The sequence below is a fragment of the Simochromis diagramma genome, unplaced genomic scaffold (genome assembly GCF_900408965.1).
Source record: "Simochromis diagramma unplaced genomic scaffold, fSimDia1.1 OVJJ01000802.1, whole genome shotgun sequence".
Classification (NCBI taxonomy): Eukaryota; Metazoa; Chordata; class Actinopteri; order Cichliformes; family Cichlidae; genus Simochromis; species Simochromis diagramma.
In genome coordinates, this window is record NW_024387492.1 from 19148534 (window position 1) to 19166935 (window position 18402).

The 18402-nt window shown below is 39.6% G+C and overlaps 1 protein-coding gene across 5 annotated transcripts in view; it reads left to right on the forward strand.

Annotated features, from left to right (window-relative positions):
• The window catches only part of fam184ab (family with sequence similarity 184 member Ab), a 206115-nt gene that overhangs the window by 100128 nt on the left and 87585 nt on the right, over positions 1–18402 (forward strand). For all 5 annotated transcript variants that reach the window (XM_040018045.1, XM_040018043.1, XM_040018042.1 and 2 more), the window contains 3 exons: positions 212–347; positions 2127–2308; positions 10047–10232. In XM_040018045.1, the coding sequence (XP_039873979.1) occupies positions 212–347; positions 2127–2308; positions 10047–10232 (504 nt within the window). The remainder of the gene's footprint in view (positions 1–211; positions 348–2126; positions 2309–10046; positions 10233–18402) is intronic.

Here is an 18402-nt window from a genome sequence, read left to right on the forward strand (position 1 = left end):
AAACAACCGTCTGCAATGTCTGAAAGTAGGGAAAGTAAACCGAAAAGAGTTGTATGACAGCACAGACCATCAGTCTTTTCATCAGTGTCATTTAAACTGGGGGTAAATTATAATTTTATTATTTCCTTCTGTAAAGATGTTAGAGGTTGGTTGTTGTTCTTCTTAACCTACCCTAACAGAGCTTTCTTTTGTGGATTTGACTCTCCTCTAGGACTTAACCAAGCAGCTGGACGAGGTGACCCAGAACTCGGAGATTGTGGAAATCCGTCAGAAGGAGGCTGAATGTGAACTAGAGGCAGCCAGAGACCGAGTTCAGCAGCAGGCAACTGAAATACTTCTCAAAGCCAGTAAGACCCACAATCTCTTCCCTTTCTCTTTTCATGAGACCTGTGAATTCTTGCGTCCGCACTAGACTCAAGATGCACTCTATGCTTTCCGTGGAAACACGTCAAACATATCGACTAACAGCTCCCCTCATCTTCTCTGACACATCGTTGCCTGTTACACTTTAATAGCATATTGCTGTATATCGGGGCTAATGGTGTTCCCGGTCCCTCAGAGGCTGCTAGAAGAAACCTTGCTGACGACAGTGCCCAGTTTGTCTGTGTTTATGTGCACATGTAGATGGCTAAATAGGTGTATGTTAGAATCTGGTCTAATATCTTATGATGTATTTCCATCACTACTTTGGTTAACAACATTGCATAAACATTACTGTCTGAAACGTGTGAGCAATCGCAGCCACTTTGGTGCGGAGTCATTCTCGGCCCATTAGCTCCAATGAGTTCGTTGTATCCAATGAGAGCGTTTTATCACTTTCCACTGGAGCTGCTTGCATGTTAGAGACAAATAAGATCCAGCTGGTAAATGCAGCCACGGGAGTCTCATTTACCACACTACAGATCAGAGGACCTCTCAAGGTTGTTTGCAAAGAAATGACCATGAGTCCTTTTTGCCTTTTAAAGTGCTTTTTGTTTTTTAAGTTATAGAGGTAAAAAAAAGTGTAAGAGTGGTAAATTTCAAATTGCCATCCTTCAACAATTACTAAATGTGTAGTCTTGAGTTTAAGTTTTATGGTTTGTATGTCCAGAAATGGCCAGCACATTTTCACTCCCAGCTCACATACAGATGCTTGATAAGGACCCTTTCTTGCCACATTGGGTGTCCATTCATCCATACATTTTCCTAACAGCTTATCGAGTTAAGGGCCAAAGTGGGGCTCAAGCCTGTTCCAGCTGTCACGGGGGAGAGACAGGGTCTCTAATCCATTGCAGGGCTAGCATAGTGACAAAAATAACCTTTCAGACTCTCACTCATACTTACAGCTAATTTAGAATCAGCATTTAAGGCCTCTCACAATCACAAAGACCAATCAGTTACTAACTGGCTACCACCAGTTGGGTAACAAAAATGTTTATTTCCAAACTTGGCTGCTGCCAAGTGAAATCGGTCACAAAAATGGCTGCAACAAAAATTTCTTGTGATTGATTTAATGGCAAGCAGTTTGACACGATCACCTGTAGTTCACAGGGAAGATGGAAACTTATCTTCAGAGAGTTGTTATTTACTCTCCAAGTTCTAGTTTCACTATTTACTCTCCAAGTTCTAGTTTCACTAGAACTTAGAGAGTAAATAGTGAAACTAGAACTTAGAACTTGTGTGAAGCTTTCTAGAAACGGAATTATCGCTGCAACTAACACGTGAAAAAACACAACTTTTACTTCTTGTTTTGCATTGTACTTTAACAGTTTCACTACTGCTCTGGGAATAGTTTTAAAAGTCTTTGTGGGCATGTCAACATTTTCATTGCTAACTACTGGAGAATGTAGCAAGCCCCTAGAGATCAAAGCAATCTCAAGCAGGTTTTCAGTGAAGAACTGTATAGCTCTGAAGTACCCAGAGACAAAGACATGACAAAGCAAGAGAATGCTAGCTCCAAATAGAAAGGCCCCAGGGAGTTGTAGACCTTCTTCCTATGAGTCAGGGTCAACTATGGCACAATCACAAAACTGAAACTTTTTGACAGCCCCTCGTTGTAGCTGTGTTGGCAGCATCAATAAGAACCAGCAACATGCTGATTGCATCAGTTGAATATTTGTATTCTTCTTGCCTCTGCTCTGCCATAGGTCAGATAAGCAGTCTGCAGGCCACCCAGATGACCCAGGAAGCAGCCATCAGAGACCTGGACAACGAGCGGAATCGGCTGAAGGACAAGGTGGTGCGGATGGAGGAAGAGAGGGAGGCCCTTCAGAGCCAGGGCCAAGCACTGGATGAAAGACAGAAACAGCAGCTCCAGGCCCTGGAGAAGGTGCGTGCGTGTGATGGTGGAGTGTTTTGTATTCATGTCGGACAGGAAGCAGCTCTGTTATGAATAACCAATAAGTCATCAAGATGCAGAAACTGATCTTTTTTGTAGTTTGCTTCACACCAGTTTAAAATACAAGGACTGTGAAGAAGTCAGTGCCCATACTTTTTAGTGTAGTGGTCCAATGTCAATGGAGTTAAGCAGTAATAAGTAATACCTACTGACATCAGGTTTTCACATTAGGGTTACTTTGGTAAAAAAAAAAATTGTACCCAAAATGTTATTGTGAAACCCCAGCATGAAGCCTTGGTCTCCTGTATTTTTCTGTATTTATGTACATTTTAAGTAGTGAACTTGTCTCTCCTGACCATGTGACCAGGATCAAGCAAAAGTAGATTTAAACATAGACTCTAGTAAAGAGCCGTCCAAATTCATTTTTCAAGTTTTCTTTTGCTTGCTTCTCTTAGTTTGTGATACTGACTGTACAGACGAGACTGCAATCCCCATGTGAGGCTGATGTCTTTCCCAAACCAAGTCTTTACAGAAGTAAAAAGAGCACTTGATTTTAATTATTGATGTATCTGGGAAAGTTGTACTTGTAGGCGAAGTCAGATTTTTAGATAAGAGCATGTAGATTTACAGTATGCATAAATACCCGCCCTGTCTATCTTTCGTTAGTTATTTTGGCATATTTAGTGCGTTGCAGAGGAATTCCTAGGGATTAAGAAGAAAATTAATCGTAGGTCTGCAACAAAGTTTAAAGCATGTCATCTGTGCAAGATGACCTGTGGTCGTCGAACAGTTGAAAGGGTCAAACTTGTCAATCACAGCTTTTACAAACTCTGAAAAAAGGACAGCTGCTCCTCTTTTTAAAAAGCGGGACTCTTAAAGGTCAGATGATTTAAGCAACAGCGTAGTCAGCAGACCAACCGCAGCCGATAGTAAATGTCAAGTGTTACAGCCACATGTGTGTTTTCCCATCCTTTTATATCTGACATTTGTGCAGTGTAATCCTCTGGGAGCTGAAAGACTTCTCCCACTGAGTGTGGTTGCTGTGAATTTAGATGTCTTCCCAAGGATAATGGAAGATCTCAGATCACTTAAACTTCATGCCATCTTTCTTCTATGGTTGAAGCTAAATTCCCAAACCTTTCAACACTGATTCATCATTATAAATTGGCTCTTGATGAAATTTATGCAAACTCAACTAAATTTGATAAAAGTTCCCATCTGACCTCGACGGGTTCAGTTGATTTATTAATGTAAAATAACTTTATTTATGCTTAATGAAATTTTACCTTCACGCTATGAATGTTTTTTGTATTAAAGGCCCCAGAGAGGTGGGTTGAATTTTTTCCAATGTATTTTTGTGTCACATAGTCTACATGTTTTCTCATCTGAAAAAACACATTGAAAACTTTTATTTATGTTGCGTGAAGTCACAACAACAGTTGCCTCAAAGCTCTCCTATAACAATACAGAAAAAACAACAATCAGACGACCCTCTCTGAGGAAACACTTGTCAACAGTGGGAATGAAAAACGCCATTTTAAGAGAAAGAGACCTCCAGCAGAACCAGGCTCAGGGAGGATCAGCCATTTGCCACAACTGGTTAAGGGTAACTGTTACTCAACCAGTTTTACACTCCCTCTAACCTAAAGCCAGAATCTCTATTTGGTTCACGTTATTTATAACCAGCTTTGAGCTGGTTATAAATAACGTTAACCCGTTTCTGTCTCCTCATAACTGTCTGAAAAGAACTTTTCATTTCAGGTAAACTTAAAAGAATTTTCTTAATACAGTGATATTTTAACCCTTAGTAGTGAAATGGAGAAATTACACTGGTGTTTGTATTATACTTTGGACATATCACCTCGATCAAAATGCAGTTATAGGGTCTCAGGACCCCCAATGGAGCAGCAGATCAAAATGCTGCACTGAACACGAGTGTCACAGTAACTGAATGTTCCCCTCTAAAGTTTAGTAAAGTGAGTAAACAGAACATAACATGTAATGCCAAAAGAAAACAGTCACAAGGTGAACGGGCAGTGAAGCAAGAAATTGGGAAGAGAGCATTCCCATCTGCAGTAATTTATATTTGGCGGTGCAGCTCTGTTCAGGGACCTCTTCACCCTTTACATATGAAAGCCAGTGGCGAGGAGGGCTGCAGCAGGACCAGATAGGGAAACGGTGCCAACAGATGAGACACTGACCAAGTCAGTTAAAACATGAAAGGATAATTGACTGAAGTTATAAAGAGCTAATTTACTTTTTCTGCTACACTGAGACAGAACTGGGTTGCGAAGTGGCTTGAAACCGAAAACAAAACAAAAACAGTAAGAACCATTCATAATCAGCTATAGCAGCCCTGACTCAGATGGGTTCATGAGTGTTTTAGATGTAAATACTTACTGCTAAAAGTCCTGTAAAAAACAAATGCTTTGTACAATTGAATGATAGTGAATGTATCGTATTTGTAAAATAAATTAAAATTACCTTGATGTAAACATTGCAAAGATGATTTTTAGAATTACATTTAATTGTTAATGTAGTGATATTTGGCACAGTTCCTTCCAAGTGAAATCCATATAAATTTGCATCTTTTTTGGCAATGCAGACCATGTTTTCTTCTTTCCTTGTTTTTTTAAGACAAAGATTGGATCAATTATGGTTCGAAATAAGCAACATTAGTGAACAAGAAGAGACGGAACTATAATGATAATTTCATTGACCTGACTTAATTAGGGAACATGTGTGAAAAGTCATTAGATTAATTGTTTCCTTGGTTTTCATTTCGGTTCCCTCTTATTACCATTCTCTCTCATTTTGTTTGCTTTTATTTCTTTGAGTTTTTTTTCCTCTGTCTCTCTGCAAAAGGAGAAATTAACCTCTCAGGATGTTCATGGCCTGTTGTTTGTGTCACACTGTGGAGATGTGGCGCCCATGGCTTTGTTGGCCATATGATAACACAGCAGGCTTGCCCAGTTTGACCAGTTTGTTAGATGTTGTTTTTGGTAGTTTTCCAAAACAGCCTTTGGTTCTGAGCAATTACTGCACACTAATATGATCGTTCTTTGATCGGAGATTAAAGTTTTTTCATGTTGCTGCCAGTGTCTGATGATCTGCCAAACACTCAGTAGGGTTAATGAAAATTGTGAGGTTGAATGAGATATAAATTGTACATGTTTTAGGACAGTAAAATGTGTCATGCTGAGAAGTTATGTTGATCAGTCAGTCTAAATGACTTGAGAAGCTAATATATTCACATTTTTCTGAAGCCTAGTATTTCTAGAGTTCAGTTTAGTGGACAAAGGAAGAGTTTTACACATTACGTTTATCACACTTAAGCAAACATTTAATTTGTAATGAGTGAATATAATTTGTAATGGGCTCTCTGTGGTTATGTAAGCATTTAGTATCACTAAATAGGCTGGGGAGCTATTACGCTATTAATTCTGAAGCAGTAAATTTACTGCCATTAAAGTATATAGAACACTAGGGTATTAGTATGTCATAGGATATGATTTTTAATACCATGAGATGCCGATACAGATGTCTCTCCATCTAATAAACCAACAACAATGTTATAGTTTCTGCATTCACCACCATGCAAGGCTCTACTTATGTCCATTGATATAAATTTTGTATCAGAGTGAGAATATCAAGGGAAGAGGGTGGAAAAGTGAGATAGCATGGAGATTAAAAATAGTACACAGGAGTACTGGGAGGGTAGGCGTTCAAGAAAGAGTGAGGTGGCAAAGGAAAAGCTTACAGTCAGTTGTATGTGAAGCTGGACACACAGAAGTTATGTGAGGGGAGGTACAGGACATTTATGAGGACAGCAAGACACTGGTGAGGTGTGTGGTAAGAGTGACAGATGGGTTCAAGTTGGGGTGAGATTAAATCTGCTCAGAGCCCCTACTTGTTTGTGGTCATGATGGACAGGTTGACAGCTGAGCTCAGGAAGGAGTTTCTGTGAACGCTGATGATCACAGATGATATTATGATCTGTAAGGAGAGTAGGAAGCAGAGTCTGGAGAGGTGGAGGTATGCTCTGGAGAGCAAACAACAGAATGAAACAATGAAACAAAACAGAACACGTGTGTGAATGAAAGGGAGACAGGTGGAAAGATAAACATAAAATTGGTAGAGTTAGTGAAGGTAGATGAGTTGGAATACTTGGGGTCAACCATTCAAAGTAATGGACAGTGCACAGGAGGGGTGAAGAAGAAAGTGCATACAGGGAGGAGTAGGTCAGGTGATTTGTGACAGAAGAATAGCAGCAAGACTGAAAGGGAAGGTTTACAAGATGGTAGTGAGTCCTGATTTGATGTATGTTTAGAAACTAGAAATGAGTGCATCAGAGGGACAGCTGAGGTTGAGCTGTTTGGAGATAAAGTTCAAACGAGGGAAGGCTGAGATGGTTTTGACATGTGCAGATGAGAGAGAGTGCATATTAGGCTAAGTATTTTGAATGTGGAGCTGCCAGAGACCACAGAAAAGATTCACAGGTATAGTGAAGGAGGACATGCAGAAGGTTGGTGTGACAGAGGATGATATTAGTGATAGGATCAGATGGAGGTACCAGCTATCTGCTCAAAGGTGTTCTTAGCTTGGTTAGATGTTACTTCTCTTAACCATGGAATTAATTCTGTCTTCATCCACCTTAGTTGTCTCGTGTGTCTTGCTGAGACATGTGAAATTCAACATTTTAAGTCAACTTCAGATATTATGTCTGCTTCATTTGTTGTATAATAATAACTAAGCTATGAAACTGCTTGTGAATCCTCCAGTTACTTTTGAACCTCTAAAAATGTGATCTGTATTTAAAAATGTCTGCAATTCCTAAACAGTTAACGGGATTTTTTTGTAAAATGTGACATATATTGATAGTTTGATTTGAAATTAATTAAGGCTGTCATAGTCAATGATGCAGACTCAAACGCTACATTCAACCTTTCATTTGCTACATCAAAGTAGACTGGTGGACTGCAGAAGTTTTACTAGATGTCATCTGCTCCACCTCCCACCCTGCTTGTTTACATCTATTACAGCAATTAGCGAGAGGGGAGGGGAGCTGTCGCGGCTACAGTGCAGTGTACAGTGCAACCCTGGGTAAGTGACGGGTGGCTGCGTAACCCAACAGTGAGTCGGTGACACTGATGACATTTGCAATTAGTTTAACAAACATATATTTGTGGTGCCAAAGATTAATTGTTCACTCAGCTAATCCCTCGCTTCTATTACCAGCCACTTAGCCTCTTTATTTATTTATTTTAATAAAATTACCATCAAATAACGCATACGCTCGTCATCAGTAAAAATGCTGTCAGAGCCTTTAATGGCCTACCTGAAATTCAGTGTGTGGACTCCTGAGACTGAGCAAATTTAAATTTAAAAAAAATATATAACCTTATTTTAAAAATTATTTTTATCAGTTACTTTCAAGTTTTCTTCCTGCCATCCCTTTTATGTCTGCCTGTAGTACGCCCTGATGTGCTACTGCCACCAGATGATTGGTGTGGTGCCAATCTCTTGTTAGTGCGCAAAGAAACCAGGAACCTACCCAGCTCCACAACCAGAGCCCACATGTTAACTTTATCTCCACCTTTAGCTACAGTTTTTTAATCCGAGACACACAACGAACAGAAATTTAAAGCTGGAAACAGAGCTGCTGATTTTAACTCTAATCTCGTTAGTAGTCAGATAATCTTGGTATAGTCTTTAATAGGATATGTTCCCTCAGATCGCTCACTGTGTGAGTCAGCTCAGCTCATGTGTATTACAGTTCCCTTGTGACTTTTTTTTGGCGAAGTTTAGCCAATTAAAGTTTTGTAAAAGCCATGCAAAGAGGAAACAGCTGCTCTCCTGATTAAAACCAAACTTTACCACTTGCATATAAATTTTTTTTTGTCTGTTTTGTCTGTTTCCCCTGAAAATCACTGTTTTTTGACTGTAGCCTTGATTCATACTATAATAGCTTCCCAATGACAAACCCAGTGCACTGTTGCTGGGTACAGAGGGCATTTGTTCTTGCCTGTCTGCTCATCTCTGAGTTACACAGTTTATAGAGCCTGGCAACAACCTAACTCTGCAGGACTTCATTCGTTCTCCTTGTGTCTCTCTAAACAACATCTTTTCTACATCTGTTCTTCACTGCATTTTCTGCCTCCTTGCTCTGCTATTCTACAGCTTCTCCTCTCATTTCATCCACACATAAATCACTGCTAATAACTTATATTCATTCTTTAAATGATGCTCATTACATATATTTTTTTGTGTTTATACTCATTAACTTAGCATTTTAACTTGGAATTTCAGGCTTTTTAATGTTTTTCCTCCTCTTAAACATCTGTCACGTCTGTAACTCATCAGTGGGTCGCATTAGAAGTTAGTTTTGAACAAATTTTCAATTTTTTCTTAAATTTAAAATTACTATTGGATTTATCTATACAGATGAGCATTTTTTACAGTACTCATTAGTTCAGTTACAAGTGCAGTTTGTAAACTTTGACACAGTGTTGTCTCAAATTAAATGATCTAAGTTGTGCACTTAATGTACATAGATGACACTGAGAATTGTGATTGTCTTCCTAGCTCTTGTAACTTGGTTGAAAATTTCTCAGGTCCCTCTCTTTCCTGCAGGCAAGAAGGGCAAGAGTTTTACTTAGTTGTTTGACTGTACACCATCCAGGTACTTGTGAAGCACTTCTAACCATAGTTGATTGTTTGAATGAGTGTACAACACTGGTACATTGACATTTTACCACTAGGAGGTTTTGTAGTAAGCCAAAATGCATTATGACTAATACTAACACTGCTGATGTGTTTGCCTTAAACAAATAATTCATATGTAAAGTGATACTATAGATCATCAAAACTGTTTCCTGTATGGACACCAAAGTTGATATTTGGACTTGTCCAAGAAAACAAGAAAAGAAAAAAAAAGTGAAAACAGCCACACGATCAGGCCAACATATCCTGAACTGTTTGGTCTCCGTATTGCTGCTTCTTATTTTATCCCAAAGGTCACCGTATTATACACTGTTGTCATCATCTTGCGATGTCCCACTGCAGAGTCAAATATAGTTTCTGTGCACCTAATTTAGTTACATTTTTGTCAAACATAATATTACATGTCTGCCTATATTAAAGATCTTTTTACAATGTTTAAAACGTGTTGGTCGTGAAGACGTGAGTCTTCAATCAGCAGCTGTTCATTTCACTTGGGACTTCACCACAAAACATCCCAAAGTCTGTTTGTTTCTTTCTGCGTGAACTCAAAGACCTACTGTTTAAATAATGAGTAAAAAGAAGTTCTCCTGTTATCAGCTAGACTGCTTTAGCATACTTAAAAAACACAATACCCGAACACCAGTGTGATAAAGACTGTTGGACATCTAGAATCCAAACGATTGTATCTTTATTTTTGAGACTGATAATGGGCTTCATTGTGTCCTAATCAATAACCCCATTATCAGTAATCCCAGATAGGCTGTGCCCAGGCTTTATCAACTTTTACTGTTCAAAGAATAACACATGAGAGTGACGTGGAGAGAAAGAGTAGCACTGTATAGAGGCAGCCTGGAGGATTATCCCCAAGCAAACGGTGGCAATATGGCTGAATAATGCAGCATATGGTGTGAATGTCAGCCCGAGCTCTGTGTCTGTCTATCGTCTATCGCAGCGCTCACCTTTGAGCATAATTTAAGTTCGCACGTGCGTTTTTGGTGTTTTTTAGACCCTCCGTGATGAGAAAGTGTCCCACGAGAAGGACGTGAACAGTCTGCAAGCTCGATACGAAGAGGAGACCAGCCAAATGAAGGAGAGCCAAGCTCGAGCTCTGGAGGAAGTCGCCAAGAAGAACAGGGTGACCCTGGAGACCGCTCTCAACAACGCCGAGAAGGACAAGAACCGCCTCCTGGCTGTGAGTACACACACACACACACACACAGGGACATGTTTTCATTGTTTTCAAGGACAGAAAGACATACAGGGCTGGCCTGGGCCCTTTATTGTAAATGTTCCAGTGTACACCTCTGATATGACGAAGGTTCTTCCAGACCAGAGCCTTATTATGAAGTGAAGCATCTGACACATGCAATCATAACAAAGGTCCCAACTACAAAGAAGAAACAACTACATTTAAAGCTGGTGTAGTTATTTAAAAAAAAAAATAGATAATCCAGCAGGTTGAAACCGAAGTAGTTGGAGAGGAAACTAGAATTCTGCAGTGCCTCTGGCCTCTGTTTTCAGGCTTTACAAAAATGTAGCCTGTGAGGAGGGACTTGAGCAAATTTCACACTAGCCTCGGTGCAGTAGTTTAAAGAAAATAGTGGGTTGAATGGGCTAAACCAGTGCATCTCAAGTTTTCTTCCTTTGTCTGTTAAAACAAGCCAAAAAACATAGAGTTAAAGGTACAGTTTGTGAAATCTCACCACTGCTGTAGATGTCAGTAGATTGCTGATTGCCGTCCATTTCTGTTTTTTTACTCCTCTGAAATTTAAGTGCGTAATCCTAATTATGGCGGCTGTAGGTGCAAACAACTCTGTCAGTCTGCTGTTTATGTCAGCTGGGTGTCCATGTGGAGCCTCTGGAGTCAGTGAAGCTTATTTCTCTCCAATACTGAGGTGAGTTGTTGAGGATGTACAGAACCTTTCTGTTGAGAAGTGCTGCTGTTAGCCGGCCTTAGTGTTGTTGTTGTTTGTGTGGGTCGCCTGTCTAATCTGCTGACTGTAGCTGGGACAATATCACGAACAAATAAGCATGTTTATGCATTTTTTGAGTGTTAAAGCCCAGTGTGTTTGAGTGTTTTTATGTCATGTCACTTTCTAAAAACACTTTTGTATACTGCAGCTTTAAAACATGGATGGATCAGATGGTGGGTTCACAGGGCACAATGAATGAAAATCAACAGGGGTTTATTTTGTGATTGCCGCATCTTGAGTAATCAGCGATTATTGCTCGAAGCCGGAGGAATGTGAACAGCTGTATGCTAATTGATCCTGCATCATAAGGCCCGGAGCTATTCTCAAGCCGTAAACATTCTGTTTTTCGAAGAATTTCTGATGGACACCAGATGTGACAGTAAATTAACTTTTGGTGCATAAGTATTTTTATTTGTTCTGATGCATTAGATTTTTTTTTTTTAACTTTATGCACTTTTGAGCTTTGGTAATATTTTAGTCACAAGACAATGTGCAGCTAAAAATATGTCAAAACATGGTCATCGCGTGGTGCCTTGCTATCACCGATTTGTGTGCTCCACCATCCAGCACAGTCGCCATTACTGTGATGGGAAATCATAGTGACAGTGTCTACTGGTGCCTGCTGACAGTGACAGCAGTACAGGTAATTGGGTTAATAATGGAAGGTAGTGGGCCCCAGTTGCTGTTTGCGATGATTAGAAACTAGTGATTGGGCCCATAAACATATCAGGAAATGTTTACTGAGGTCACAGGGAGAGTGAGCTGAGGGCCATTTCCCCAGTTTTTCTAGTGCAGTGGTTCCTGGCTGACCAATAAAAAGAATCACGGTTAAGGTGCTTTTGCATTAACTTAAATTTCAGGCCCAAAAGCTGTGTTCATCTTTTATAGTGTCTGTGATCTCAGCCCACCAATATTAGCTTGCTAACTAGTGTGAACTTGTTGCACGGTTTTGAGCTAATCAGCTGCATACTAGTCACTGGGAGGTTAAATACGTTTAATCAAAACCTTCTGTGGTGATTTTTTGGGGGGGGGCTAGGCCATCAGACATCTTGGTGGCACGCACACCTAGGACAACTGTATAAAATGTATGGTAAAAGGGCCACTCTTCGTCCAGTAAAGGCTTGGGCAGCTTTATTACAAACTTTGCCATTACTGTTGAATTCCCTAGAACTGCACATGTTGAAAAGCTAGAGTTGTCAATTGTTGCATTCAATCAGAAATAAAGTGAAAGAAGGAGATGGTGAACTGCTCAAGATGACAAGCAACTTGTTGGCTTCAGGTACTGACCTCATCTAATACAAAAATGTTTGGTAAGTAAGATGCTGGTGTCCTTTAATCTGCATGGATGGATGGATTAGTCTTCAGGAAATAATTTTTAACAAACTAACTTGACCAACTTGATTTAGCATGTATTTATTAAGGAAAGTTTCACTTGGACATAGCTGTAGGCTGAAACAGCATCAGCGGAGCAGTGGTGTTGACGAGAGAGATGACCCGGGACCGATCCATTGATCTTGTAGTAGACACGCTTCTCTAACCTTTGACTGCAGCGGTCTGATACGATCTGACATCTTACAGAGTAACTTCATTATTTATTTAGACTGTTGGCCAATATTCACTCTCTTGTTTGTGGTCTGCTAACTGCAGAAGGAAATATTTTTCTCTCGCTCCTAAATGACCCTCTGTGTTTATCAGTAATTTCCTCTCTACCATTTGCTACACAGCAGGGTAGAGTATTGTAGGTTATATAGAGTATGTGATGGAAAATTTGCTGTCTGGAGAGCTAAACTTTGAGATTAAATTTACTTTCAAACTAGCTGAAGTACGTGTAGTTTTATGTAGTTTATAACACATAAAACAGTGATATCACAATTCACCATGGCAACTCAAACGACTGAGGAATATGAACACAAGTCAATGCTGATTTTTTAAATAAGGAGGAAAGAGAACAGTCATTAATAATCAGCTTGTGTCACCCTGTTGTCATCATGTACAGAATAAAATATAATATATAAATATAAATAAAATATACTTATGTATGATATACTTTCTGTCGTCAAGTTTTTATATTTCATTTTGAAATCTAATTATTCAGCGGTAACCTCCATCCATCCATCCGCTCTCTTCCGCTTATCCCTGTCAGCGGTAACCTGACAGGGATAAAAATGTACACTAGATCACAAAACTGATGATAGAAATCTGATGAATTAGATCAGATTCGGTGTACTGTTGGACCTTAGCTATTAATAACCCAGGCAGCAACAGACTCCCTCAAGTCAGTTTTTTATTTCTACTTTATACTTTGTAGTATTTCTCTTGTTTCCATTGTTCTTGTGTATTTTCTTGTTTCCTTTTTGCTGCTCACCTGGATTGTTTGACGAATGTCCTCCCTGTTTGAAATTTGCTCTACCTCTAAGTCACAGTTATAAGTGGTGACATGTTGTTACAAAACTTTATCATAACCCGGGAGGCACCTACTGCAAATAACCGTGTAGTTAGAGTTGATATTATAAAATGATGAGCAGACAGATAATCAGGAACGACTCAGTCAAAATACAAGCTGTCAGCTCGCTCAGGTTCTTTGCACTAAGGATCTGCGGCCTGCCAAAGGATGTGGTCCTGTCAGATAATTCAGTCTGCTCATGTTGTATTCATTAGCGAACGAGTGGAATGACAGACAGCCCGCATTATGTCGCGTATGTTTTTCTATACCACTGGCTACAGTTACAGCAGGTTGCAGTTTGTGTGTGTGTGTGTGGGGGGGGGGGGGATTTATGTTGATTATTAACAATCTAGGTTGAAAATGAAAGTTTTTCCTATTCCCAATTATTAATATAGTCCTGTACTGTGAGCTATACTCATTTACCTCTCCACAAATGATCTTATGTAAGTTGTGTGTGTGGATTACTAACAAGTAACTTATCACAAGCCTGTTTCTGCAATCTGTACAAAAACTCTCCTTTATTCACTGCCGCAAGAGCTATAAAGAAGATACATGCTGTGTTTTCCTAGACACTTTGTAACATGTTTTTCACAAAGGTCTAAATACTGTTTCAATAGCTTTTTTCTGCTGATGCCAAAAATGTAAAGAAATGCTGAATACTGGCTTCGGTATTCAGTTAATTTCATATTGAATTTCAGGTGATGCCCCTCTTTGAAACGCTTCCTCTCAGGCGGTGGAAAAAGATCCGACTAACATTTTCAGTTTATTGTTGTCACAAGACTGTCAGTCTCGTGAATACAAAGAGCGCAGTTTTTCCTGTGTGTAAGAGGAAGAGCAGATGTGATTCTCTCAGAGAGGCTGAAGAACGTTTGAAATTGAAAATCTGTTAGAAAGATGATGATAGACAGAGCAGTGGGCTGTGATGTTTGGAGTTTTTTCCCTAATTTTGAAGTTTGTGCTTACTAAAGTCTGTGACTGTTCATGCATTGTTTACTGAAATGTTTCGTATTGTGTAGTACGCACGAATCAGTTTACAAATCCGGGACTGATGAAGGTTTGATTAAAGTTTGTTTTGGATATTGAGATTGGTGAGTTAGGCTCTCACAACCTGATGGTTTTCACTTTTCATAGTGCTGAAAATCTTCACATTTTTCCCTATCGGATGACAGCACTGACGGGATCATTACACCTGAAATTACTCCTCATATAAAAGCAAGTAAACTAAGATTACAGTATTTAATCTGCAGAAAGTGATGGATATACTGTAATCAGTGTTGGGTATTGGTCAGAGACTTGCAGACAGTGATCAACTAATGGGTCTTCACCCAAAGTGTGCTCAAGGTCACAGTTGTCATTTTACTGGCAAGAACCTGTGAATTGTGATGGATTGCGAACCGGATGAGCCACATCATTGATATTCTGGCTCTGTAATGGAGTAATTCAGTAATTACATCATAGTTATTAATCAAACAATAAGCTACATAAGTTCCTCGATTGTCTGCGTGATTCGGGGGGGGGAGTAGGAAAAATGTTCCAGCATATTTTTTTATGTGCGTTGCACAACAGCGGCATTTCATAACAGTTCATGTGGAAGATAAGGCAAAAGTATTAGAGTGATTTATGACTGCTGAGGAGCGATGATTACATCTTCTTTCTAAAAAGAGCGAAGAAGAAAGTCACATTTGCAAACGTGAAACACTGGCAAACATGTAAAAGTGACAAGAAAGTAAAGGGAGCACTGCGCTCATGCAAGAAACAACAACCCGCGACTGCAAGAATAACATCAAAGCTCTGTGCGGACCTGTAAAACGGTATATAATGCTCACACAGAGTTAGCAGTGAGAGGTACCCAGACCCCGAGTGATGCAGCCAAGCAGCTGATTCGGCTTCATTTCTGACTTGTACTGTTGTAATAATAAAGGCAGAGATGAGCAGTCATGTTATGTCCTGCATGCTCTCAGAGAAGAATCACTGTAACCACATTGTTCTGTGCTCTTCTACCAACTTTGCCCTAAGCTTTGTGTTATTGCTTATTAATACTTAAACAGTGTACTAAAAGGATTTGTGCAAATTACATAGGTGTTACAAGTTAATAATAGAATAATAGAATGTTAAAATCTAAGTTTGGGAACCATCAGTCACATGGAATAGACTGTAAAATCTAAACAGATGAATAGAGATAAATGTATTTTCTTATGAATGTACAAAAATTGAAATGTTGAGGTGAAGCAGAAGAACCGTTTAAATTAGAAAGTTGAGTACTGGCAAGTCAAGTGTTGTCAAGTATAGTACTTGATTATTGTACTGAGTTACTTTCCACCTCTGCCTGAGTGTACCTGGTAATGGTAGGGCTTTGAGTCTTTTTAACTTCAGTGTCAATGTGAAAGACAGTCATTGCTAAAACACAAACCAGCATGCAAACAAAAAGCAAGTCCTCTAACAAGAGAAAAATGTATCACAGGGTGATACTACTGCGCACATGTTGTTACTCACATTCAAAGTAGTACACCAACTAGCACAGGCACGACATATGACATCAGTTGCATTTTCTTTTGTTGTCTATAGACTAAAATACATCAAATGATGCTATAACTGTGACTAAGAAGCTGGCAAAAATCAAAGGAGGAAATGCAACCTACTGATGTGGGTGCGCATTTATATTTATCACCTATAAATGTAATCTGGAACACCTCTGGGCTCTCCTAATCTGAGCTGGTAGGAATGTGAATAACCCGATGAAGGTTTTGTCAGTTTTATTATGTCACAAAGCAACCAGATCCAGAACAGGCATTTAAAATAGGTTCTCAATGAAAACAAAGTATAATAAGAAGTGGCAGCTGATGACAGCCACATGTGCAGACAGTTCATGCTGCCTGATGAGTCACACAGGTGACAAAGAGCGTCTTAAGCGTTGGGAGCTATTTCAGGGAGATGCTTAAACTAGTGCTCCTCGAGTTGTTGTAGTGTGTCTGCTACAGAAACAATAAGACATTAATTAGATTAACACATTGCATGCACATGTTAGAAAACATCAAGCTACATAGTAAAAAAAGGAACTTTTTAAGCTTTTGGTTCTTTAAAGGAAAACGTTAATTGTTAGGGGGGGTGTCGTCTTTCAAATAAATGAGGAAATAAGGCTTGTTAGAAGCTTTGAAAGTTCGACATTGAAAAGAGCGCAAGACCAATATATTTAAATTCACAGTCTTACCAGGACACGGATGACATTTACTGCGCATAAAACTCCAAGTGGAGGGTATAAAGTAAGTAAAGTGATCAAATTTAGGGCAAAATGATTTGATGTTGAAGGAGACAGATGTGAGCATTGGCTCAAGGATATGGCTGTGGTAGCCAGTACAGTGTGTGTGTGTGTGTGTGTGTGTGTGTGTGTGTGTGTGTGTGTGTGTGTCTGTGCATATATGAGAGTTTCTAAAACTTCTAGCATCAATATTTTACTGCTACTTACTTAGAACAGCGTGTGGCCTCCCTACCAGAGCTTAAGCACATACATGCACAGTTCTTAGATGACGCTTTTACCCACTGCTTGTCTGCTGCATATTCTATGGTATATATTTTTACCCCATTACCTTTTTTTTTAACTCTTAAGAAGAACATGAGTTTCTTTTTGGAAAGCACTGAGTTTCTTATTTCCCTCTCGTCTGAAATGAATGCTGCAAAGTTCATTAGTAAATGGGCTTTAAAGGAAACTCCTGATTCAGATGTCACAGTTGGATATAAGGAATGTAGAGCAGTAGTTTAGGACCCAAGAGGCAAGACCTAGAGAGATCAAACAGAAAGTCAAGAAAATGTGAGAAACCAACAGAATCCAAAAATGTGTAGAAAAAAGGCCAAAAAATAAATGCAAAAAAGAACTTTTCCCCAGAACTTTCTTAATTCTTCAGGGCACAGAATCAAAAAGGTGCTGGAAACATTCCTCAGATCTTTTGGTCCATATTGACGTGACAGCATCACACACTTCCTGCAGATTTGTCAGCCGCACACAGACGATGTCTTGTCTTCCACCAGGTCCAAAAGGAGCTCTGTTAAATTTCTATGTTTGGAGGTCATTTAAATCCAGTGAATTCATTGTCACATTCAAAAATCCAGTTTGAGATGACCTAAACTTTGTGACATGGTGTGTTATCCTGCTTGAAGTGGCCATCATAAGATGCGTACACTGTGGTCATAAGGGGGTGTACGTGGTTAGCAGCAGTACTTGGGTAGGCTGTTTAAACAGTGCTCTTCTGATACTAAGGAGCCTAAAGTGTCTCAAGATAATATCCCACCCACTAATAGACTTCGAGCACCAGCCTGAACCACTGGCACAAGGCAGGGTGGATCCATGCTTTCATGCTGTTCATGCCAAAGTACAAATGACACAATTAAGACATCAAGGCTCACCAGAAGGTTTCTGTTGTCCAGTTTTGATGAGCCCATGTTAACTGTGACCTCAGTTTCCTGTTTCTATCTGACAGCAGTGGCACCTTGTGGGGTCTTCTGCTGCTGTTGTTTGTCTTGTTCATTCTTCTGCATTCCTCAGTTGTAAAAAGTGGTTATTTGGGTTGATTTTGACATCCTATCAGATCCACTTCCTCTTCTGATCTGTGGCATCAACAAGACATTTTCTCCCAGAGAACTACCGCTCACTGGATTTTTCCTCTTTTTCTGATCACTCTGTAAACTCTTTGGGAAAATTCCCAATGCTTCTGAAATACTCTGACCAGTCCAGCTGGTCAACAATCATACTTGAATCATCATTCTTCATGATTCTGATGCTCAGTTTGAACTTCAGCAGGTTACTTCGACCATGCATACATGTCTAAAGCCACTGAGTTGCTGACATTTGATTGGCTGACTAGATATTTGCATTTACGAGCAGCTGAACGGGGACACCTAATGAAGTGACCCACAAATATAAGCTAGAGTGCAGCATAGAGGTATACATGGTC